Source organism: Pelodiscus sinensis, chromosome 6 (assembly GCF_049634645.1).
Source record: "Pelodiscus sinensis isolate JC-2024 chromosome 6, ASM4963464v1, whole genome shotgun sequence".
Classification (NCBI taxonomy): Eukaryota; Metazoa; Chordata; order Testudines; family Trionychidae; genus Pelodiscus; species Pelodiscus sinensis.
This window is the reverse complement of record NC_134716.1, coordinates 15,378,943-15,398,086: the sequence shown is the minus strand read 5'-3', so window position 1 is coordinate 15,398,086 and position 19,144 is coordinate 15,378,943. Positions and strand designations below refer to the sequence as shown.

At 46.1% G+C, this 19,144-nt stretch overlaps 1 protein-coding gene across 2 annotated transcripts in view; it reads left to right on the top strand.

The window, feature by feature from the left end:
- The first annotated feature begins 15,252 nt into the window (after positions 1-15,252).
- Positions 15,253-19,144, top strand: part of TEK (TEK receptor tyrosine kinase) — an 85,339-nt gene continuing 81,447 nt past the window's right edge. The window contains exon 1 of one of the 2 annotated variants that reach the window (XM_014575592.3): positions 15,253-15,790. In XM_014575592.3, coding sequence (XP_014431078.2) covers positions 15,739-15,790 — 52 coding nt within the window. In that variant the 5' untranslated portion in view covers positions 15,253-15,738. The remainder of the gene's footprint in view (positions 15,791-19,144) is intronic. The other variant, XM_006127248.4, reaches the window with a different exon arrangement.

The window sequence follows — 19,144 nt, the reverse complement described above, 5'->3', positions numbered from 1 at the left end:
AGGGCTCTGGGTTTTTACACTGAGAGGACAAAACCATTCAGAAAGTCGGTACAGTTATTTGTGGCAGAATGAAAAGTCAGCCGGTATCCACCCAACACATTTCATTGTGGATAGTAATGTGTATCTGTGAATGCTACAGCCTAGCAGGAGCGCCTCCAACTCTACTTACAGCTCGCTTGCACCAGGGTGCAGATCTCATTCACAGGGTTCGTGACTCATATCCCCATCCAGGAAATCTAGAGAGCAGTGACCTGGTCTTCCATCCATACTTTTGCTGCACACTACACAGTCACCCATCGTGGTAGGAATGATGCAGGAATTGGGCATGCAGTGCTCCAGTCAGTGCAAGACTCCAACCCTGCCTCCTGAACTTTGGCTTCTGAGTTACCTGATTGGAATGCACATGAACATGCACTTGAAGAAAAATCAATTACTCACCTTCTCATAATTTTTGTTCTTCTAGATGTGCTGTTCATGTCCATTCCATTGCCTGTGCCCCTTCCCTCTCTTGGAGTAGCCACAAGAAGGAACTGAGGAAGGGGCGGGTTGGCAAGGCCCTATATTGAGCACCATGGAGGCACCTATCCAGGGAGCTTCTTGGGAAAATCTTCCACCTACTGTGTACATGCATGTGCACATGCCTGATTGAAATTGACATGAACGATCCATCTTAAAGCACAACAGTTACGAGAAGGGGAATGACTGTTTTTTAAAGCTGGGTGAAAATATGACCCCAAATCATTCAAATTAGACCTAACTTGATCCTTTTCCTAAAGTTCACTAAACTAAAAGACTCAAAATTAGAGGGGCCAAGTTTAGGGTTTAAGTGTATCTAGACCATTTGACCATTTCAGTGGCCAACCCACTATTTATGTGATTGAAGTTATGCGAGTGCTCCATGTACATATGTAAATACTTAAGAGATAGAGTGTCAGTAGATGACATTCAAGAATATGTAGTATACTTCCTCGGTTGCACAGGGCCAATAAAACTTGTGCAGTGCAAATGACTTCCTCTCTACATCTGTTCTTAACTGTTGGGCTTTCACTCTTTTAAAGAAACATATCACATCTTTACATTGAACTCAAATTTCAAGGCAACGGACACCCCTGAGGGTCAAATAGAGAAGACAGAATTTTTCCTTTCTAGGGTGATAGTTTTTCCTGCAAAAAATTTGGGAGCAGACAATTTGTGGCAGCAGAAAGCTTTGTAAAGTCTCAAAACAAGCTAGCATTTGTTATAACCCCATTTTGAAAGAAGACGTCCCTTCTTCAGGCTGAAAAGGAAGAGCAAAGTCTTCTCCCTAGCCCACTTAACTGAATTTTATATGTAAAAATTCCACAAGTGAAAGTGGCCACAGCCAGGAATCAGAGCTGAGCTATGGCTGCCAATAAACAATCTTCACCCTCAGCACATCAACAGCATCACCCACTGCACACACAAACCACATGGGTTCAGTTGCAAATAGCTTGTCACATCACAGGAGAGCAGGATTTTACTGCATCTTGACTGGGAAACAGAACTACCTTGACTCTATATGCAGGCATAAAGGGGGAAGTACAGCTTGGCACCAAAGCAATTTCTTTCAGATTTTAGGTGGAAGACTGATTACTGAAAACAGCTTTCAACTGGAAAGACATGGCCATCCCACTCAGGCTTTGTCTGCACTTAATACTTGAAAGCGCAGCTGCGGCAACGCTTTAAACTGAAAATGTGGCCACAGCACACTATGTAAACCACCTCTGAAAAGGGAGTAGCTAACAGAACTAGGTGTATGGCTCCCAGTGCTAGAGCCTTGTTCGCACTGGCACTTGCAGCTTTGTAACTTGCTGTGCTGGGGCTCAGTGTTCCCTCTAAGCTCCGACTGATGGGGCAGAGCTGATTAATCAATGCTTTTTTTTTTTTTTTTGCATCTCTCTTCACAAAGTCAGCTCCTGGACTACTGCACTAGGCAAGCTGTATGGGAAGGAGGTGGGAGCCCTCGGTAGGGAAAGAACAGGTTAGGAACTATTTAGAAAAGTTAAACACACACAAATCCATGGGTCCGGATTTAATGCATCTCAGGGTACTGAGGGAGTTGCATTGCAGAGACTTTGGCCATTATGTTTGAAAGCTTATGGAGCTCGGGAGAGATCCCGGATGACTGGAAAAAGGCAAATGAAGTGCCCATCTTTAAAAAAGGGAAGAAGGACAATCCAGGGAACTACAGACCAGTCAGCCTTACCTTAGTCCCCAGAAAAATCATGGAGGGGATCCTCAAGGAATCCATTTTGAAGCACTTGGAAGAGGAAGAGGGGAATGTGATCAGGCATAGTCAACATGGATTCACAAAGGGCAAGTCATGCCCGACCAAGCTGATTAGCTTCTATGATAAAGTAACTGGCTCTGTGGACATGGGGAAATCAGTGGATGTGATATACCTTGATTTTAGAAAAGCTTTTGATACAGTCTCCCACAATATTCTTGCTAGCAAGTTAAGGGAGTATTAATTGGATAAATGGACTGTAAGATGGATAGAAAGTTGCCTAGATAGCCAGGCCCAACGGGTAGTGATCAATGGCTTGATGTCACATTGGCAGTCAGTTTCTAACGGAGTGCCCCAAGGATTGGTTCTAGGGCCGGTTTTGTTCAACATCTTTATTAATGACCTGGATGAGGGGATGGATTGCACCCTCAGCAAATTTGGGGATGATACTAAGTTGGGGGAGAGGTAGACACACTGGAGGGAAGGGATACAGTCCAGAGTGACTTAGAAAAATTGGAGGATTGGGCCACAAGAAATCTGATGAGGTTCAACAAGGACAAGTGCAGAGTCCTTCACTTGTGATGGAAGAATCCCAAGTATTGTTATAGGCTGGGGACTGACTGGCTAGGTAGCAGTTTGGCAGAAAATGACCTGGGGATTACAGTGGATGAGAAGCTGGATATGAGTCAACACTGTGCCTTTGTAGCCAAGAAGGCTAATGGCATATTAGGTTGCATTAGAAGAAGCATTGCCAGCAGATCTAGAGAAGTGATGATTCCCCTTTATTCTGCACTGGTGAGGCCATATCTGGAGTACTTCATCCAGTTCTGGGGCTTCCCTCTCTCCTCACTATAGAAAGGATGTAGAGGCTTTGGAGCGGGTCCAGTGGAGGACAATCAAAATGATCAGGGGGCTGGAGCACTTTACCTACGAGGAGAGGCTGAAGGATTTGTGCTTATTTCATCTGCAGAAGAGAAGAGAGAATTGTAATTTGATAGCAGCCTTCAACTTCCTGAAAGGGAGGTTCCAAAGAGGATGGAGAAAGGCTGTTCACAGTAGTGACGGATGGCAGTACAAGGAGCAACGGTCTCAAGTTACAGAGGGGGAGGTCTAGGTTGGATATTAGGAAAACTGTTTCACTAGGAGGCTGGTGAAGCTCTGGAATGAGTTACCTAGGGAGGTGGTGGAATCTCCATCCATAGAGGTTTTTAAGTCTTGGTTTGACAAAGCCCTGCTTGGGATGATTTAGTTGGGATTGGTCCTGCTTTGGGCAGGGGGCTGGACTCAATGACCTACTGAGGTCTTTCTCAGTCCTATGATTCTATGAATCATCTGTGAGGCGGTGCTGCCACAAAGCTTAGAGGGAACACTGCGGGGGCAGGGGTGTTTTTTCACACCCCTGAGCCAGAAAGTTATAGCACTGTAAAGTACCAGTGAGGACTTGGCCTCAGAGCACGATCTTTGATAAATCAGTTAAAAATGAGGGACAAGGTGACATGCTTTTAGTTATGTAGACATTTTTGAAAGCTAATGTGAGTAATAAATGAGATTTGGGGATAAAAACATACAATGGTTATTTTGATGAATCCATAGCGACAAACATGTATAATGCAATATCTTTAATGCCCCAATTCAGCTAAGCACTTAAGTGCATGCTTAACTTTGATTTCAGTGGAACTTGAGCACATCAGCAGACAGGATGTTTAAGAGCTTCTCTGAATAGGGATGAACTTAACTATGAACTCAAGCATATGCATAAGTTCTGTGCTGAATCATGACTTATATCTGCAAGTATTTCACAATAGCTATTCTGGAATTTAAAAAAATTAAACTGAAATCTATTAGATTTACAGCTCAGAATGTTAGTAGCAGTATCTGGTTAGAGTCTAACTTGGCTAATTACATTCTTCCCTGGTGTTTCAGTTGGATATATGATTCTTCGCTTGTAGTTCTAAACTACTGTATACTTTTGCTGTGTGCTGTTAAGTATTTGACATGCTTCTCCCCAGAGATGGTTATATTTCAGTGATAGAATGATCAGTGGGTACTACCTAATGCTTTGGAGGAAAGTGAATTGCCCTCATAATGGATCTATCCTATTATGCATGTTATGTTATAATCTTACTTAGCCCTTATGTAGTACTTTATATCTACTAAGTGCCTTACAAATGGGGAGAGAATGGAATTCTCTCCTGATTTCTGCAGTGATCAGTTTCTGCCCTGAAGAATGAAATTTGGTTATCTTGGCTACGGACGAATAGCAAACTCCTTCAGGAGTCAGGTGAAATGGGTTAAAATACAAAGTAAATTGAAGTGGACAGAGAAAAGAAAGATTATTTATTATCATATTACCATAGCTCCTAGTAGCCATACTTATGGACCATGATCCCACTGTTCTAAATGCTATACCAAGAACAAAAAATTGTGTGCACCAAAAAGGGTTTACAATGTAAGAGGTAATATAAGCCAAGAGGTAATAGATGCCAGACAGACAGGGACATATAAAAAAACCATAAGACAATAGATTAGGCAGAGTTCCTGCTGGAGATGGGTTCAAGACACAGCATTTTGACTTGCAAGCAGACTCTAAAACCTTGAGATTGAGGGTGTTTAGAGTTGAGATTTTGGTTCATTATAAATGGTGAGTTTGAGTTTTGGTGCAATTTTTTTCTTCTTTAATAAGGAATTTTATCCTGATGAAGAAGGATGAATTTTAATACCACCCTCTTTTTCAGGGTGGGCCAAACATGGAGGTGGAATAGGGACCAAGGTATATGCCAGTGTATGGAGTAGTTGGCATTAGTGTATACGCTGCTTCTTGATGGAAGAGGTGAGCTGATTCTATTGCATAATGTAATGTTAAATAACCTACAGTTGTTCAGTGCCTGTCCTGGGCACTTTTTATTATTGTAAAGAAAAAGAAAATAAATAATTAAAGATAACTTTTGGGGCCACCTTACATTGGGGATATTCAAGCTAGGAACTCAAAGATTGAGGCATTGGTACTTGTGTAAAGTCTGACAAACAACTGGAGTCTGCATGTGACTAAAAGGGATGCATGTCCTGTTTGTGAATTAAAGGGATGAAACCATGACCTCTGTGCCCACGGGAATCCGTACCGCCAACATGCAGCACTGAAGCCCCTCACAGATGGACTTCAGTGGTACACAAGCCTAGTGCTGAGTCTGTGCACACAGGACATTGCAGCTTATGCCTGTATTTGTTGTTTTGACGGGGAACATAAATAAAGAACAACTTCTGAGCAGTCTGGTGCAAGCTAAACCTGGGCATGTCTAGACTACATCCCTCTTTCAAAAGAGGGATGTCAGTTATGTGAAAAAATTCCTTGGTAGCTCCCTGGGTGTTCTGCGCTTCTTGGCAGTTACTTGGGCACGCCTCAGAGACTCACGGAGCCTCCTTTGTTGCCCTGGGATTTCCCTAGAGGCAAGGGTCCTCACTTACCAAGTCATTCTCATCACAGGCCAGTCCTTGGGGTTCAGCATTTCCTTACTCTGCTATCCAACTCTCCTCTGTGCACCTTCCAAAAAATTCCCCCTGCTGTTTGGAAGGAATCCTTTTATAGGAACCCTGGAGGCCTTAATTGGCGGTAGGTGCTTAATTAACTCCAGCTGCAAGCTGCCTCCTAAATAGGCCTCTATTTTCTACCCTGGCTGCTGGGCTGTGTTCAGGTGAGGCTAATTTGGAAACAAGAAAGCATTAACCCACCTCCCTATATGGCTGCATTCTATAAGAGTTTTGCAGGCTGTGGTCTGTCAAACATCCTCTCCTCCTGCTCAACACCAGGGAGTGGGCAACTTGGGATGCCAAACAGTGCATGCGGGATAGTCCATCCACTTTCCTGTGTTGGGTTCCGGCCCTGTGCTGCACCCTAAATTGGAAAGGTTGTAGGGATACGAAACACCAGGTGACCCTATTCCTCTGCAGTGGGGCATGGTCCGTCACCAATACAAAATGTCACCCAAGGAGGTAATAACATAGTTCCTCCATGGCCCATTTTATGGCGAGGCACTACCTCTCAACTACCGCGTACTTGCGATCCCTTGGAAGCAGTTTCCTGCTAAGATACAACACGTCTATACTGGCAGCTTCTTGTGCAAGAACTGTTTTGTGGAAGAGTTTTTGCGCAAAATGTCTTCCACAAGAGGGCGTCTACACTGGCATGTGCTTTTGCGCAAGAGCATCCGTGGCAGTGTGGATACTCTCTTGCGCAAGAAAGCTCTGATGGCCATTTTAACCATAGGGACTTCTTGCACAAGAAATTCATGTTGCTTGTCTACACTGCCCTCTTGTGGAAGAGCTCTTGTGCAAGAGGGCTTATTCCTCATGGGGAGAGGAATAACTCTTCTGGAAGAAGCCCTGTTTTACAACGCTATACTGTAAATTTACTTGCGCAAGAACACGCGTGCAGTGTAGACAGCAGGCAAATTTTTGCACAAGAACGGCTGTTCTTGCACAAGAAGCTGCCAGTGTACACATAGCTTGGGTGTTCTTCTTCCCCAATGTTTGTGATAGTACTGCCTCCAACCCCACATCTGATGCATCAGTTTGTAGGATAAACTCTTTAGAAAAGACTGGGGATACCAATACCAGGTTGCTACAGAGAACAGTCTGTAGGTTCTCAAATGTGTTCTCTGCTGCCTTGGACCATTTAACCGGATCAGGCCCCCAGGCTTTCACTAACTCTGTCAGGGGTATGGCCCGTGTTGCAAAATGGGAAATAAATCATTGATAATAGCCCACTACTCCTAAAAAAGCTCGAACTTGTTTCTTTCGTTAAGGCCGGGGCCACTGTTGAATGGCCTCTAATTTATTAAACTGGGGTTTTACCGCCCCTTTTCCTACCACATATCCAAGGTAGTTAGCCTCCCTGAACCCCATGGCAAATTTGGCTGGATTTGCCGTGAGGCCGGCCCACCTAAAAGAGTCTAAAACAGCCTGTACTCTCTTCAGGTAGGTCTCCCAATCCACTGTGTGGATGATGATGTCATCTAAGTAAGCGGCAGCATAGGCGGCTTGAAGCCACAGCAGCTTGTCCATGAGGTGCTAAAAAGTGGCTGGTGCCCCATGGAGGCCGAACGGGAGGACTATGTACTGAAACAGTCCCTCTGGGGTAGCGAAGGCCTTCTCCTTCTTCTTCTCCTTGGCGTCTTCAGCCAATGGGATCTGCCAGTAGCCTTTTGTTAAGTCCAGGGTCGTCAGGTATCTTGCTCAGCCCAGGCAGTCTACCAGCTCATCGATGCGTGGTATGGGATATGCATCGAACTGGGAGTTCTCATTCAACCATCAGAAATAGTTACAAAAACGGGTGGTGCCATCAGGTTTCAGCACCAGTTCTATGGGACTGGACCACTGGCTATGGGATTCTTCGATGATACCCGTCTTTAGCATCTTGTGTACCTCCACGCTTATCTTCTCTCTTTTAGCTGCCGGGACCCGGTAGGGCCTCATCATCACTCGGGCTCCCAGATTGGTAATAATTTGGTGGGTGGCCGCCGCCATTCAGCCAGGCTTTTCCGAAAACACATCCCTGTTCTAGGTAATCACGTTAGAAACCTCTTTCCTTTGGGCCAGCGTTAACTCGGGGTCCACTTTGACTGGTACTGGGGGTTTGGTCGGGGAATCAAGCTCCTCCCTAGAGGTAACCACACAGGCATCCCTCTCCTGCCAAGATTTCAAGAGGTTGATATGATAGATCTGCTCTTGCTTTCGACACCCCATTTGACGTATCCTATGGTTTACTTCCCCAACCGGCTTGATGACTTCGTAGGGGCCCTGCCACTGGGCCAGCAGTTTACTTTCACTGGTGGGCATGAGTATCATGACGCAGTCCCCAGGCTGGAATCACCATATCTTGGCCTGGTGATTATAAAAGGCCCGCTGTCTTCTTGTGCCTCTTTCATGTGCTTCCTCACTATGGGGGTAACCTGGGCTATCTGGTCCCTCATCTGTGTCACATATTCCACAATACTTCTCCCTCCCTTTGTCTCTTCCTCCCAGCCTTCTTTGGCTATATCCAGGATGCCTCGAGGGTGACGTCCATACAGCAATTCAAAGGGGGAAAAGCCCATGCATGACTGGGGCTCCCAGATGGCAAACATGAGATAAGGCAGCAGCATGTCCCAGTCCTTTCTGTCTCTGCTCACAACCTTCTTGATCGTAGCCTTGAGGGTACAACTGAACCTCTCAATGAGGCCATCAGTCTCAGGGTGATAGACCGAGGTCCGCAAGGTTTGCACCCGGAGTAGTGTGCAGAGGTCCTTCATCAACTGGGACATGAATGGGGTGCCCTGGTCAGTTAAAAACTCCTTTGGAAGGCCCACTTGGGCATATAGTTCCACCAAGGCCGTGGCTATGCTCTTGGAGGCTGTATTCCGAAGGGGAATGGCTTCAGGGTATCGCATAGCGTAATCCAGGACCACCTGTATATACTGATGTCCTTGGGTTGTCCTTTCCAGGGGACCCACCAAGTCCATCGCAACCCAGTCAAACAGGACTTCAATGATTGGCAGTGGCACTAGGGGGGCCCTCAGATGAGGGTGAGGGTTGTGTAGTTGGCACTCTGGGCAGAAAGCACAGTATTGGCGGATGTCCTCATTCACTCCTGGCCAATAGAAATGGCATAGGATCTGGGCCTGGATCTTTTCTACTCCTAGGTGTGCTCCTAACAGGCCCGTTGGTGTTTTCGGGGTGCCAAGAGTTGGTGTATTTCCTCTTCTCGCGTATGCACCACACAGTACAGGAGATCCCTCTTGAGAATAAAGTAGGGATCAGGCCCACGGGTCTTGCCTTTTACAGGTACCCCCATCTACCTCTGCCACCTCTTTCCTGGCATTCTCATCCCAGGGATCCTCTGCTTGGTCCCACCTAAAGGTCGCTCTCTCTGGGCTGGCCAATTCGAACCCTAAGGGGGTTCCCTCCAGCCCCTGCATTACTCCTATGGTGCTGTGACCGGCACTAGCCTCCGCCTCCCCCAGGGTCTCTGGTCCCTCTCCTGTTACTGATTCAGGATCCTCTCCATCCTGCAGGCCACCACTTTCCCTTCATGAGTCCCAGAGACGTCTAGTTACACAGGTAATTCCTTGGGCCTGCATCAGGATCCGTGTGCCCAATGCCTTAGCTGCCCTCCTCTGCCTCTTTGGCTTTCTGCCCTCCCCGGGGGTGGAGAACAAATCTTGGGCCATCTGTAGGAATAGTGGAGTATGCTACCCTGTGGCATCTGTTCCCCTAGGGCCGGGGGGCTTCCCTGGTTCCTGTTGTTCAGGAGGGAGCAGGATTCCAAATCCTGGAAAATCTCTTCTGATGAGTACTGGGTAGGGGAGGTGTGGGACCACCCCAACTAGGACCTTGGTGCTGGTCCCTTGGATTTCCACCCTTACCCTTACACTGGAGGGTAATGTTCACTGTCCCATGGACGCACGTAACCCCTGTGCGTTTTTCCGGTATCAGCTGATTTGGCCTCACCAGCTTCCTTGAAATTAGGGTGATGGCACACCCTGAATGTACTAGTACCAGGGTCTCCACTCCATGCACTGCTCAGGAGTAGTTGTGGGGGGCAACCACCACTCCCACCAGATTAAGCAGGGTGCATAGGTCACCCCATTCCCTGAAATTGCACTGCATTGGTTCCTCTTGGTTGGAGCACTGGGCTGCTATGTGGCCCAGCTCACCACATCCATAGCACCGGTAGTTTTTTCTGAGGCCCCAGGGGAAAAAGGACCTACTGTCATGGGTTGTTTTTCCTGGCTCATTCCCTTCAATTTGTGACCCTTATGAAGCTTCTCTCCTCCCTACTTCCTTTCTGGGGCTCCCCAGGCCCTTAGATTCTTGACCCTGTTGGTTGGGGTTTGGCAGCCTCCTTCTGCGGCCAGACCTCTCCTCCATTGGGGGAAAAACTTGCCACTAGCCATCGCTCCACCAGTGCAACTATTTCATAGGTGGTGGTGTCATGCTGGACCACACACGCCCAAAGGTCAGGTGGCAGTTTCTGCACAAACTGGTCAATAACCAGGGTCTCCATGATATCCTCTGCATTGCAGACATTGGGGCGCAGCCACTTCCAAGCAATGTGGATTAATTTGAACAGCTGGGCTCTTGGAGGCCTCCCTTCTTGGTATTTTCATGTGCAATATTTCTGGGCCCGGGCAGCCATGGTATTGCACATGGAAATACCAAGAAGTATTTCTTCTTTGAGTCGGGGGTAAACATTTGCGTGTTCCATCGGTAAGTTGTAATAGGCTTGCTGAGCTTCTCCACAAAGGAACAGGGCAAGGATGCTGGCCCATGGTTTCTCAGGCCAGGCCTCCCGCTGCGCGGTCCTCTCGAATGCAAGGAGGTAAGCCTCTACGTCATCCTTTGGTGACATCTTGGGAAGGCAAGTTGATGCCCTCAGGGCTCTCGCACCCTCACTGCTGGGCGCTTGACCTACCCACCCCCACAACTGGTCAAACACTTCCGCAAGGTGGACACGATCTTCAGCAGCCTGCTGCATTATGAGTTTGTTTGTTTCTTGCTGCACCCACATGGCTTCCTGTTGGGCTGCCATAGCTTGCACCAATGCCTTCACAACATCCTCCATTTTGAGAGACCCCCTCGTTCCAAACCCCCCACACAAGAGGTGATGAGAGGGAATTACCTGGGTAACGGGGGGGAGGGAAGTGAAGACAAATCTCCAGATCCACACCCAAGTGCTCTCTCTCTCTCTTTCTTTCTTTCTTTCTGTGTGTGTGTGTGTGTGTGTGTGTGTGTGTGTGTGTGTGTATATATATATATATATATATATATATATTGTTTGGCTGGTTGGTTTTTTCCTTTTTGCCGCTGCGCAGTAAAGACTATCCCACTCCTGACACCACTCTGACAAAGTCCCTTGGTAGCTCCCTGGGGGTTCTATGCTTCTTGGCAGTTACGTGAGCACCTCAGAGACTCATGGAGCCCCTTTTGTTGCCCTGGGATTTCCCTAGAGGCAAGGGTCCCCGCTTACTGAGTCATTCTCATCACAGGCCAGTCCTTGGGGTTCAGTATTTCCTTGCTTTGCTTTGCTTTGCTCTGCTCTGCTCTGTGCGCCTTCCAAAAAACTCCCCCTCTGCTGCCTGGGAGGAATCATTTTATAGGAACACTGGAGGCCTTAATTGGCAGCCGGTGCTTAATTAACCCCAGCTGCAAGCTGCCTCCTAATTAGGACTCTATTTTCTACTCTGGCTGCTAGGCTGTGTTCAGGTGAGGCTAATTTGGAAACAAAAAAGCATTAACCCACCTCCCTATATGGCTGCCTTCTCTAAGAGTTTTGCAGTTTGCAGGCTGTGGTCTGTCACAATTAGGCAAATCAAAAGTGCAAATGAAGCAGGGATTTAAATATCCTGCACTTTATTTGCATAATAACGTCACAGCATTTTTTCGAAAAAGGTATTTCGAAAGTGAAACCGCAGTCTAGATGCGGTTCTTTCGAAAAAAAACCCTCTTTTTCGAAAGATCCTGTACACCTTAAAAAATGAGGGGTATGGGAACTTTCGAAAAAGGGTTTTTTTAAAGAACTGCGTCAAGACTGAGGTTTCACTTTTGAAATACCCTTTTTCGAAAGAACACTGTGACGCTATTATGCAAATGAAGTGCAGGATATTTAAATCCCTGCTTCATTTGCACTTTTGATCTGCCTAGTTTACGTCCCTCTTTCGACAGAGGGATGTAGTTTAGACATACCCCCTGTGACATACACAAACTGTTTATGTTTCTAGGCATCTGGGAACCTTGTTGAAACCCCATACCGGGAAATATTCCTACTCCCATTCAAGTCAGCAAGAATTTTCCTATTGTCTTCAAATTGAAGCAGAATCAGTCCCATAACCCACTTTCCATTAGCGACTAAGATCTGATTTCTGTGTTTTGCTGAAGTGTCATTCTGGGTGTAAAACATCTCGGTAAGACTACACTGTTTTCTAATACTTGGGTTTATTTTTTGTCAAGTAGTTATAAGTAGGAAATCCCCTCTATTTACAGTTGTATTGATTTGTCTGAGTGTTGCCTCTCCACTTGATAACTTTTACTAATTCATGTGGTTTTACTCTCTATGATTTTATCTTGTTTATTCTTTGTTCCCCGGCATTTAGGTTCCACTGAAGTCAAAACAAATTGTATTGTGATTTATACACATCAAATTTCAGAGTCTGTTTTCAGTCTTGGAATGAAAAAAAATTGAGTAAAATAGATTAAGTAATGTGGTTTGCTGGAGAGCTCTTGGCTTTGCTGTACTGCATTTGACATGTTTTGTTAGGGTTCTCTTTCATGTTTATGTTGTAGATGCCTTGCAATAAGCACCTTCTGCATGGATTAAATAAATAAACAACAAGACAATTGTATCTTGTGATTGGGCATCTGCCTTGCAATGGCCCTGACTGACCAGATGGATGGGCCAGTAAAGGATCATGGACATGTCAAGAGAGAGCTCCCCTGCTCAATGTGTGGGTGAAGGATGAAAAATGAGAAGACCCATGAAAAGATGCAGGGGAATCCAGAGACACAAGAGATTGTGGCCAAGTCCCTGGATAACAAGGAAATGGGGCTAAGGGATCATCTCTGAAAAATCATGGAAGACAGGAGAGATTCCAGAAGACTGGAAAGGGGAAAATCTAGTGCCCATCTATAAAAAGGGAAATAAGAACAACCCAGGAAACTACAGACCAGTCAGTTTAACTTCTGTGCCAGGAAAGATAATGGAGCAAGTAATTAAGGAATTAATCTGCAAACACCTGGAAGATAATACGGTGATAGGTAACAGCCAGCATGGATTTGTAAAGAACAAATCATGTCAAACCAATCTGATATCTTTCTTTGATAGGATAAGAGTCTTGTGGATAAGGGAGAAGCAGTGGACGTGGTATACCTAGACTTTAGTAGGGCATTTGATGGGGTCTCGCATGATATTCTTATCAATAAACTAGGCAAATACAACTTAGATGGGGCTACTGTAAGGTGGGTGCACAACTGGCTGTATAACCATTCTCAGAGAGTAGTTATTTACGGTTCACAACCCTGCTTGAAGGGCATAACAAGTGGGGTTCTGCAGGGGCCAGTTTTGGGACCAGTTCTGTTCAATATCTTCATCAACGATTTAGATATTGGCATAGAGAATACGCTTATTAAGTTTGCAGATGATACGAAGCTGAGAGGGGTTGCAACTGCTTTGGAGGATAAGGTCGTAATTCAAAATGATCTGGAAAAACTGGAGAAATGGTCTGAGGTAAATAGGATGAAGTTTAATAAGGACAAATGCAAAGTGCTTTACTTAGAAAGGAACAATCAGTCTCACTCATACAGAATAGGATGCGACTGTCTTGGAAGGAGTACTGTAGAAAAGGATCTAGGGGTCATAGTGGACCAGAAGCTAAATATGAGTCAACAGTGTGACGCTGTTCCAAAAAATGCAAACATGATTCTGGGATGCATTAATAGGAGTGTTGTGAGCTCTACTCTGCGCTGAGTAGGCCTTAATTGGCGTATTGTCCAGTTCTGGGCACCACATTTCAAGAAAGATGTGGAGAAATTGGAGAAGATCCCGAGAAGAGCAACAAGAATGATTAAAGGTCTAGAGAACATGACCTATGAAGGAAGACTGAAAGAATTGGGCTTGTTTAGTTTGGAAAGGAGAAGACTGAGAGGAGACATGATAGCGGTGTTCAGGAATGTAAAAGGGTGTCACAAGGAGGGGGTAGAAAAATTGTTTTTCTTGGCCTCTGAGGATAGAACAAGAAGCAATGGGCTTAAACTGCAGCAAGGTTGGTTTATGTTGGACATTAGGAAAAACTTTCTAACTGTCAGCGTGGTTAAATACTGGAATAAGTTGACTAGGGAGGTTGTAGAATCTCCATCTCTGGAGATACTTAAGAGCGGTTTAGATAGACATCTATCCGGGATGGTCTGGTGCTGGGTCCTCCCATGAGGGCAAGGGTCTGGATTCGATGACCTCTTGAAGTCCCTTCTAGTGCTAGTGTTCTATAATTCTATGATCTCCAGGAACAGGTGCAAGAGCTTCACGGGAAACTAGCAACCATGGAGGAGGCCCTGCACCTACCAGAGAGGAGCTTGGAGTGCAAGAGAACTCACATCAAATGTGACCAAGAGGTGAGAGAGAACATCTGTTTCCTCTTGAAAGTAGTAGAGAAAAAGAGGAACCAAGAGATGCTGGGTCAGAAACAGTAAAATCCCAGAGGGCTGTAGGCTTAAGGGGGAGTGTGTGTGGTGGGGCATCTGTCCTGCACAGTCCTGTAGGTGTTAAAGCCAACTTAGGGAGACTCAGTAGCCGACAGTCACAACTGAGGCTGCAGATAATTAGGCTAAGTGGTAGGCTACAAATTAGGGCACAGCTAGCTCTGATAAAAGGGAAGCCACAGACCAGGGGTGGGTGTCTGATGCAGAGGACCCGAGGGGAAGGCAGGCTTCCTAGATGGCTGCACAGTTAGCACAAGGCTGCACAGCTAGCCTTGCGATGTCTGGCAGGCTTGAGGCCTGGAGAAGAGAAAATTTGGGGAGGGGCAGTGAAAGGAATCAACTAAAGAGTCCCTGGATTGGGACCCAGCGTAGCAAGTAAGCCTGCCCATCCCCCTTTTCTCTCCCCATCACTCGCCAGTGATGAAAGTGGCCAGGATAGACTGCCGTTTGTCTCTGGAGTCTAAGCTGAGTCCTGCAATGGGCCCCTGAGGCGAGTGACAAGATAGTGGGTTGCTGATCTCCCAGGACTGGAGAGGGACAATAGTACTGGAGCTCAGGCAGAGGGCTGTGCTCCAACGTAGACAATGCAGCTCGGGACCGACACAGATCCAGACAGGGAGCGGACAAGAAGTAGCTGTGGCGAGGCACTGCGTTGGGAGGTCAATAGAGCTAACTCCCAGCATGGCCAGCAGGAGGCGCCATGGTGGTGAGTTGAACCCTGTGACGTATCCTGGAAACTCTTCACTGAAGTGCTGAAGTGTAAGGTGACCTGTGGAGCGATTAGCAGATGTGTAGTTAGAGCAGAGGTGGGGATGACAATTTCCACATGCCATTCATAGATAGAGAGCTTGTTTTCAGTATTCCGCCTATTGGAGGATGCCACTATTGTTCTTGACATTGCTGACCGTGACCTGTTGCTGGTTCTCTCAGAGCAATCCCCTGCCTCTCCAACAACCCCAGATAAGTGCTATGATGTATTGCTAGATGGACAGGATTTGCAGTGCTTCACAGTCCTGTTGATACAAAATGCCTTTAAGATCCTGCCTTTCCCATCCTAATCTACAAAGGAAACAGGAAAAAGGAACTTAAACTCCCTGTACTCAGACAGCAATGAGACTGTTATAGCCCACTCCAGCACTGCAATTTCTTGCTTCTGTAAACAAGAGTTCTCATATCATGCAAGCGAAGAGTAACCAAGGTCTGCTCCATTAAAAGGATACTCCTAACCCCATGAGCTGCTGTGGAAACTGGATGGATATATTTTGGAAAGCATGGACTCTTTAGCACATTTAATTCTCTGTGGATTCAGCCTGATAATTTCAGGTAAGACTTTGTTTTAGTTACTGAGCTAGTGCTGCGATATGCCATGGCTTTACTGTTTTTTGCACAATGAACAGACAAAAAGCCTGATCCTTACTGGTATAATTTTCACATTGACTTCAGTGGGATTATTTGCATAAATAAGGATCTCTCCTGTTGGTGAGGGTAGCACAGTTATGCCCTGATTCTCTGTAAGAGGACGGCTGACTGTGTTTGGGATATGTAGCTAAATCATTTTAAATCTAGCTGCTCTTTGTTTATACTTACAATCACCACGGTGTGGATTTCTCTGCTGAACCAGTTAACTTTTTCTCTGAGCCTGTGATATGGAAATGATCACCATATGTTTTTTGCAAAATCTGTTGTAAATGTTGATTCTTACAGTCCACTTCATAAATATAGAGCTGAAATACTGGTAAAAATCTGATGTGTTCTATCTAGTATTTATTTTTAGCAAGACTCTTACAGCTGCTGAATCTAGACACTAATTACTGGACACTGATGCTTGAATAATATGCATTAAATGCAATGGATTGGCTCATTTCAAACACTATTTAAAAACACATCTGTCTCAACAATGTTATTACCAGACATAATTTGATTGTCTAAATAGTGCTAACTGTATGTATTTCCCATAGCTGGTAAGCATAAACTTCTTATGATTTTACTAATGCAAAGTTTATTTCACAGCAAGAAAAGCCTAGAAGTCAGAGATGCGTTTCTCAAATAAGATATGCTTCCTCTTTCTTCTGAGTATTAGCTTCTTTCCATGCAGTTTTCTCTCAGCATTGAAGCTCACACTGCTAGTGTCTCTCTCTGACCTGTTTCTAGGCAATCTCCTCAATGTAAGATACAAAACATAAACCTAGAGATGGTTTCAAACCAGAACCCCAGATTTTTACTAATCTCTGAAAGTTTAGCTCCAGATCTAATTTTTCTGGCTCCGGGCTATCTCTACATGAAAAGCAATGTGTTTGATAGCTGCAGGCTGTGACAGTGAGAGACAGAAGGAATTAACAAAAGAAAATGTAATTTTTTATTGCTGTATAACTTGTGAAGCCTAAAGATCAGGAGATTGTAGAACAACAATGTTCAAAAGTAAGAAGAATGGCCAACAAAAGGGTTTGGAGTTTTGAGAGTTTTTTAAGTATCTGGAAAGGTATGTGGCAATATGTAGGCCAAAAAGTTTACATAAAATGTGGTGGTGGTGTGCATATTGTTGTATAATTATTGCCGCATTAGATTGCATATTCTATATTCCTCTTGTGCTAGGGGTTGCCTGTTTGATGTAGAGGTATAGCACTGCATCCTATTTAATTCTCAGTTCAATACTGATTTTTCACGTAAGAGGCAGATAGGCTGTGCCCTGAGTGTTATATTCAGAAGATGAAAAATAGGGCTTCATAACTGAATGGGACAATACTACATCCCTCTCTGAGTTAAATCTCCTCTGGGTCTCCCTTCCTTGAAGCCAACTCCTCATGTATACACATGATTGTTACAGGAAGCAAGTAAAATCCATGAAGTCATGTGCATGAGTGAAAAACAAAAGCGATCGGCACAGATTAGCAATAAACATGGACAGTGTGCTCACTTCAGTTTGGTATTGAAGAGTTGCCAGTCACAGCCCTTTCCACAGGGCTTGACCAGTTAGGTGTGTATTGTAGTCACACCCATCTCAATAGATCTGTCAGCTTTCCCGCTTTTGTTCAAGTGTGATATCATGTTTCCTGGGGCGAGCTGTGGAAGACAATGCTAACCCCCTTTCCTCTAGATAGAACAGGCGGAGTTCAGGAAAGCAGTATTGACATTCCCTGAGCAGGGGAGACATTAAAGTCAATGCAATTGGCAGACTATGAACTGACTTAACCTTGTCCCAAATGGTAGTGGGCCTTTGTGTGCGTGCTGCTGGGTAGGCAAAAATCTACTCCACCCTTGTTCCAAGGTGGGGACTATGCATTTAGGCTTGGCTCCTGGCTACATTAAATGCCCTGTAATTTCCTTTCCTTCATCATGACCCTCAGCCAAAAGACTTGATTTCCAAACAAGTTATTAAAGTAAGATATAATGTATGCCTCTCTCCAACAATGCACAATCCAAAGTGTATCTCAATTATACTTGCAAGAGGGACAAGTTTAATGCTAGGGATAGACCTGACAAAACCAATAATGTGAACACACTTTCCTTCTTCAGAGTTTTTCCTTCTACACTTTGGGCACTACGTAGCCCTTAGGGATGTAAGCGACTAGTCGACTCGACTAGTTGTTCTCCACCCCTGCTGCCTCTATGGAGAGAGGCAGCGGGGGGAGGGGGCGCAGGAGCTGGTGCTGGTGCTGGGGGGGAACCAGTAAAGCTGGTTCTCTGCAGGAGGCAGGGGAGGCAGAGGCACAGTGGGAAACGGTGCAAGTGGGGACTGCTTCAGGCCTGCTCGCGCTGGTTCCCACTACAGGCGCTTCTGCTTTTGAAATGTACAAGAGCCCTGCAGGGAGCATGGGGGGAGCAGGGACTCAAGGAGTCCCCACTCATCCCGTGCTCTCTGTGCTGCCCCTCCCCCCACTGCCTCTGAGAGACAGCAAGGGGGCAACAGGAGCCGATGCTGGAGGGGGAGCCAGCTTAAAAGCCGGTTTCCCACAGCACCATCTCTGAGGTGCCACCTTCCCCCCCTACTGCCTCTATCAGAGGCAGCAGGGGGCTTAAGGGACACTGCTGCGAAGCAGTCACTGTCTGCAGGGGTCCCAGAGGGGAGCTGGGCCCCTCTGTGGACTGCGGCTGTTGCCACCAATCCACCCCTGGCTGCCATGAATGGGACTGATGCTGGAGCAGTCTCAGTTTGCAACGGCTGGCCCTGGCCACTGTGAGCAGGGGCTGCTCCGGCACCAGCCCCTGTTCGTTGCAGCCAGGACTTGCCACGGACAGGGGGTGCTGGACTCAGCGCGAGCCAGGCTCAAGCAGTCGCAGCTCACGCTGATCGCTGTGACTGTGCATTTTAAATGTAGTAAGAGTCTGTGGCTGTGTATGCATACCCTGCCACAAGATTGAGACTAATCTGAGGTGAGGACGCCGCCCGATTGGCCACAGGGTTGTCAATCATCTCTTTAGTCTATAAATATCCCACTTGCCTCAGGGTAACCCCGAGTCCGTTAGCAGCCCTGCTCACAAGGAGGTAGGGCCTACTGGCCAACGTCAGTAAATAGCTCCCATCTCAGGGCAGCACAGAGAGTCAGTTAGGAGTTCTTATCTCAGGGCAGTATGGCTTAGTATTCCAAGTTTGTAAGTGACCTGGTCGCAAGGCAATGTGGCCTAATAGCCAGAGTCTGTAAGTAGCCCTTATCTCAGAGCAGTATGGCTTAGTAGCCA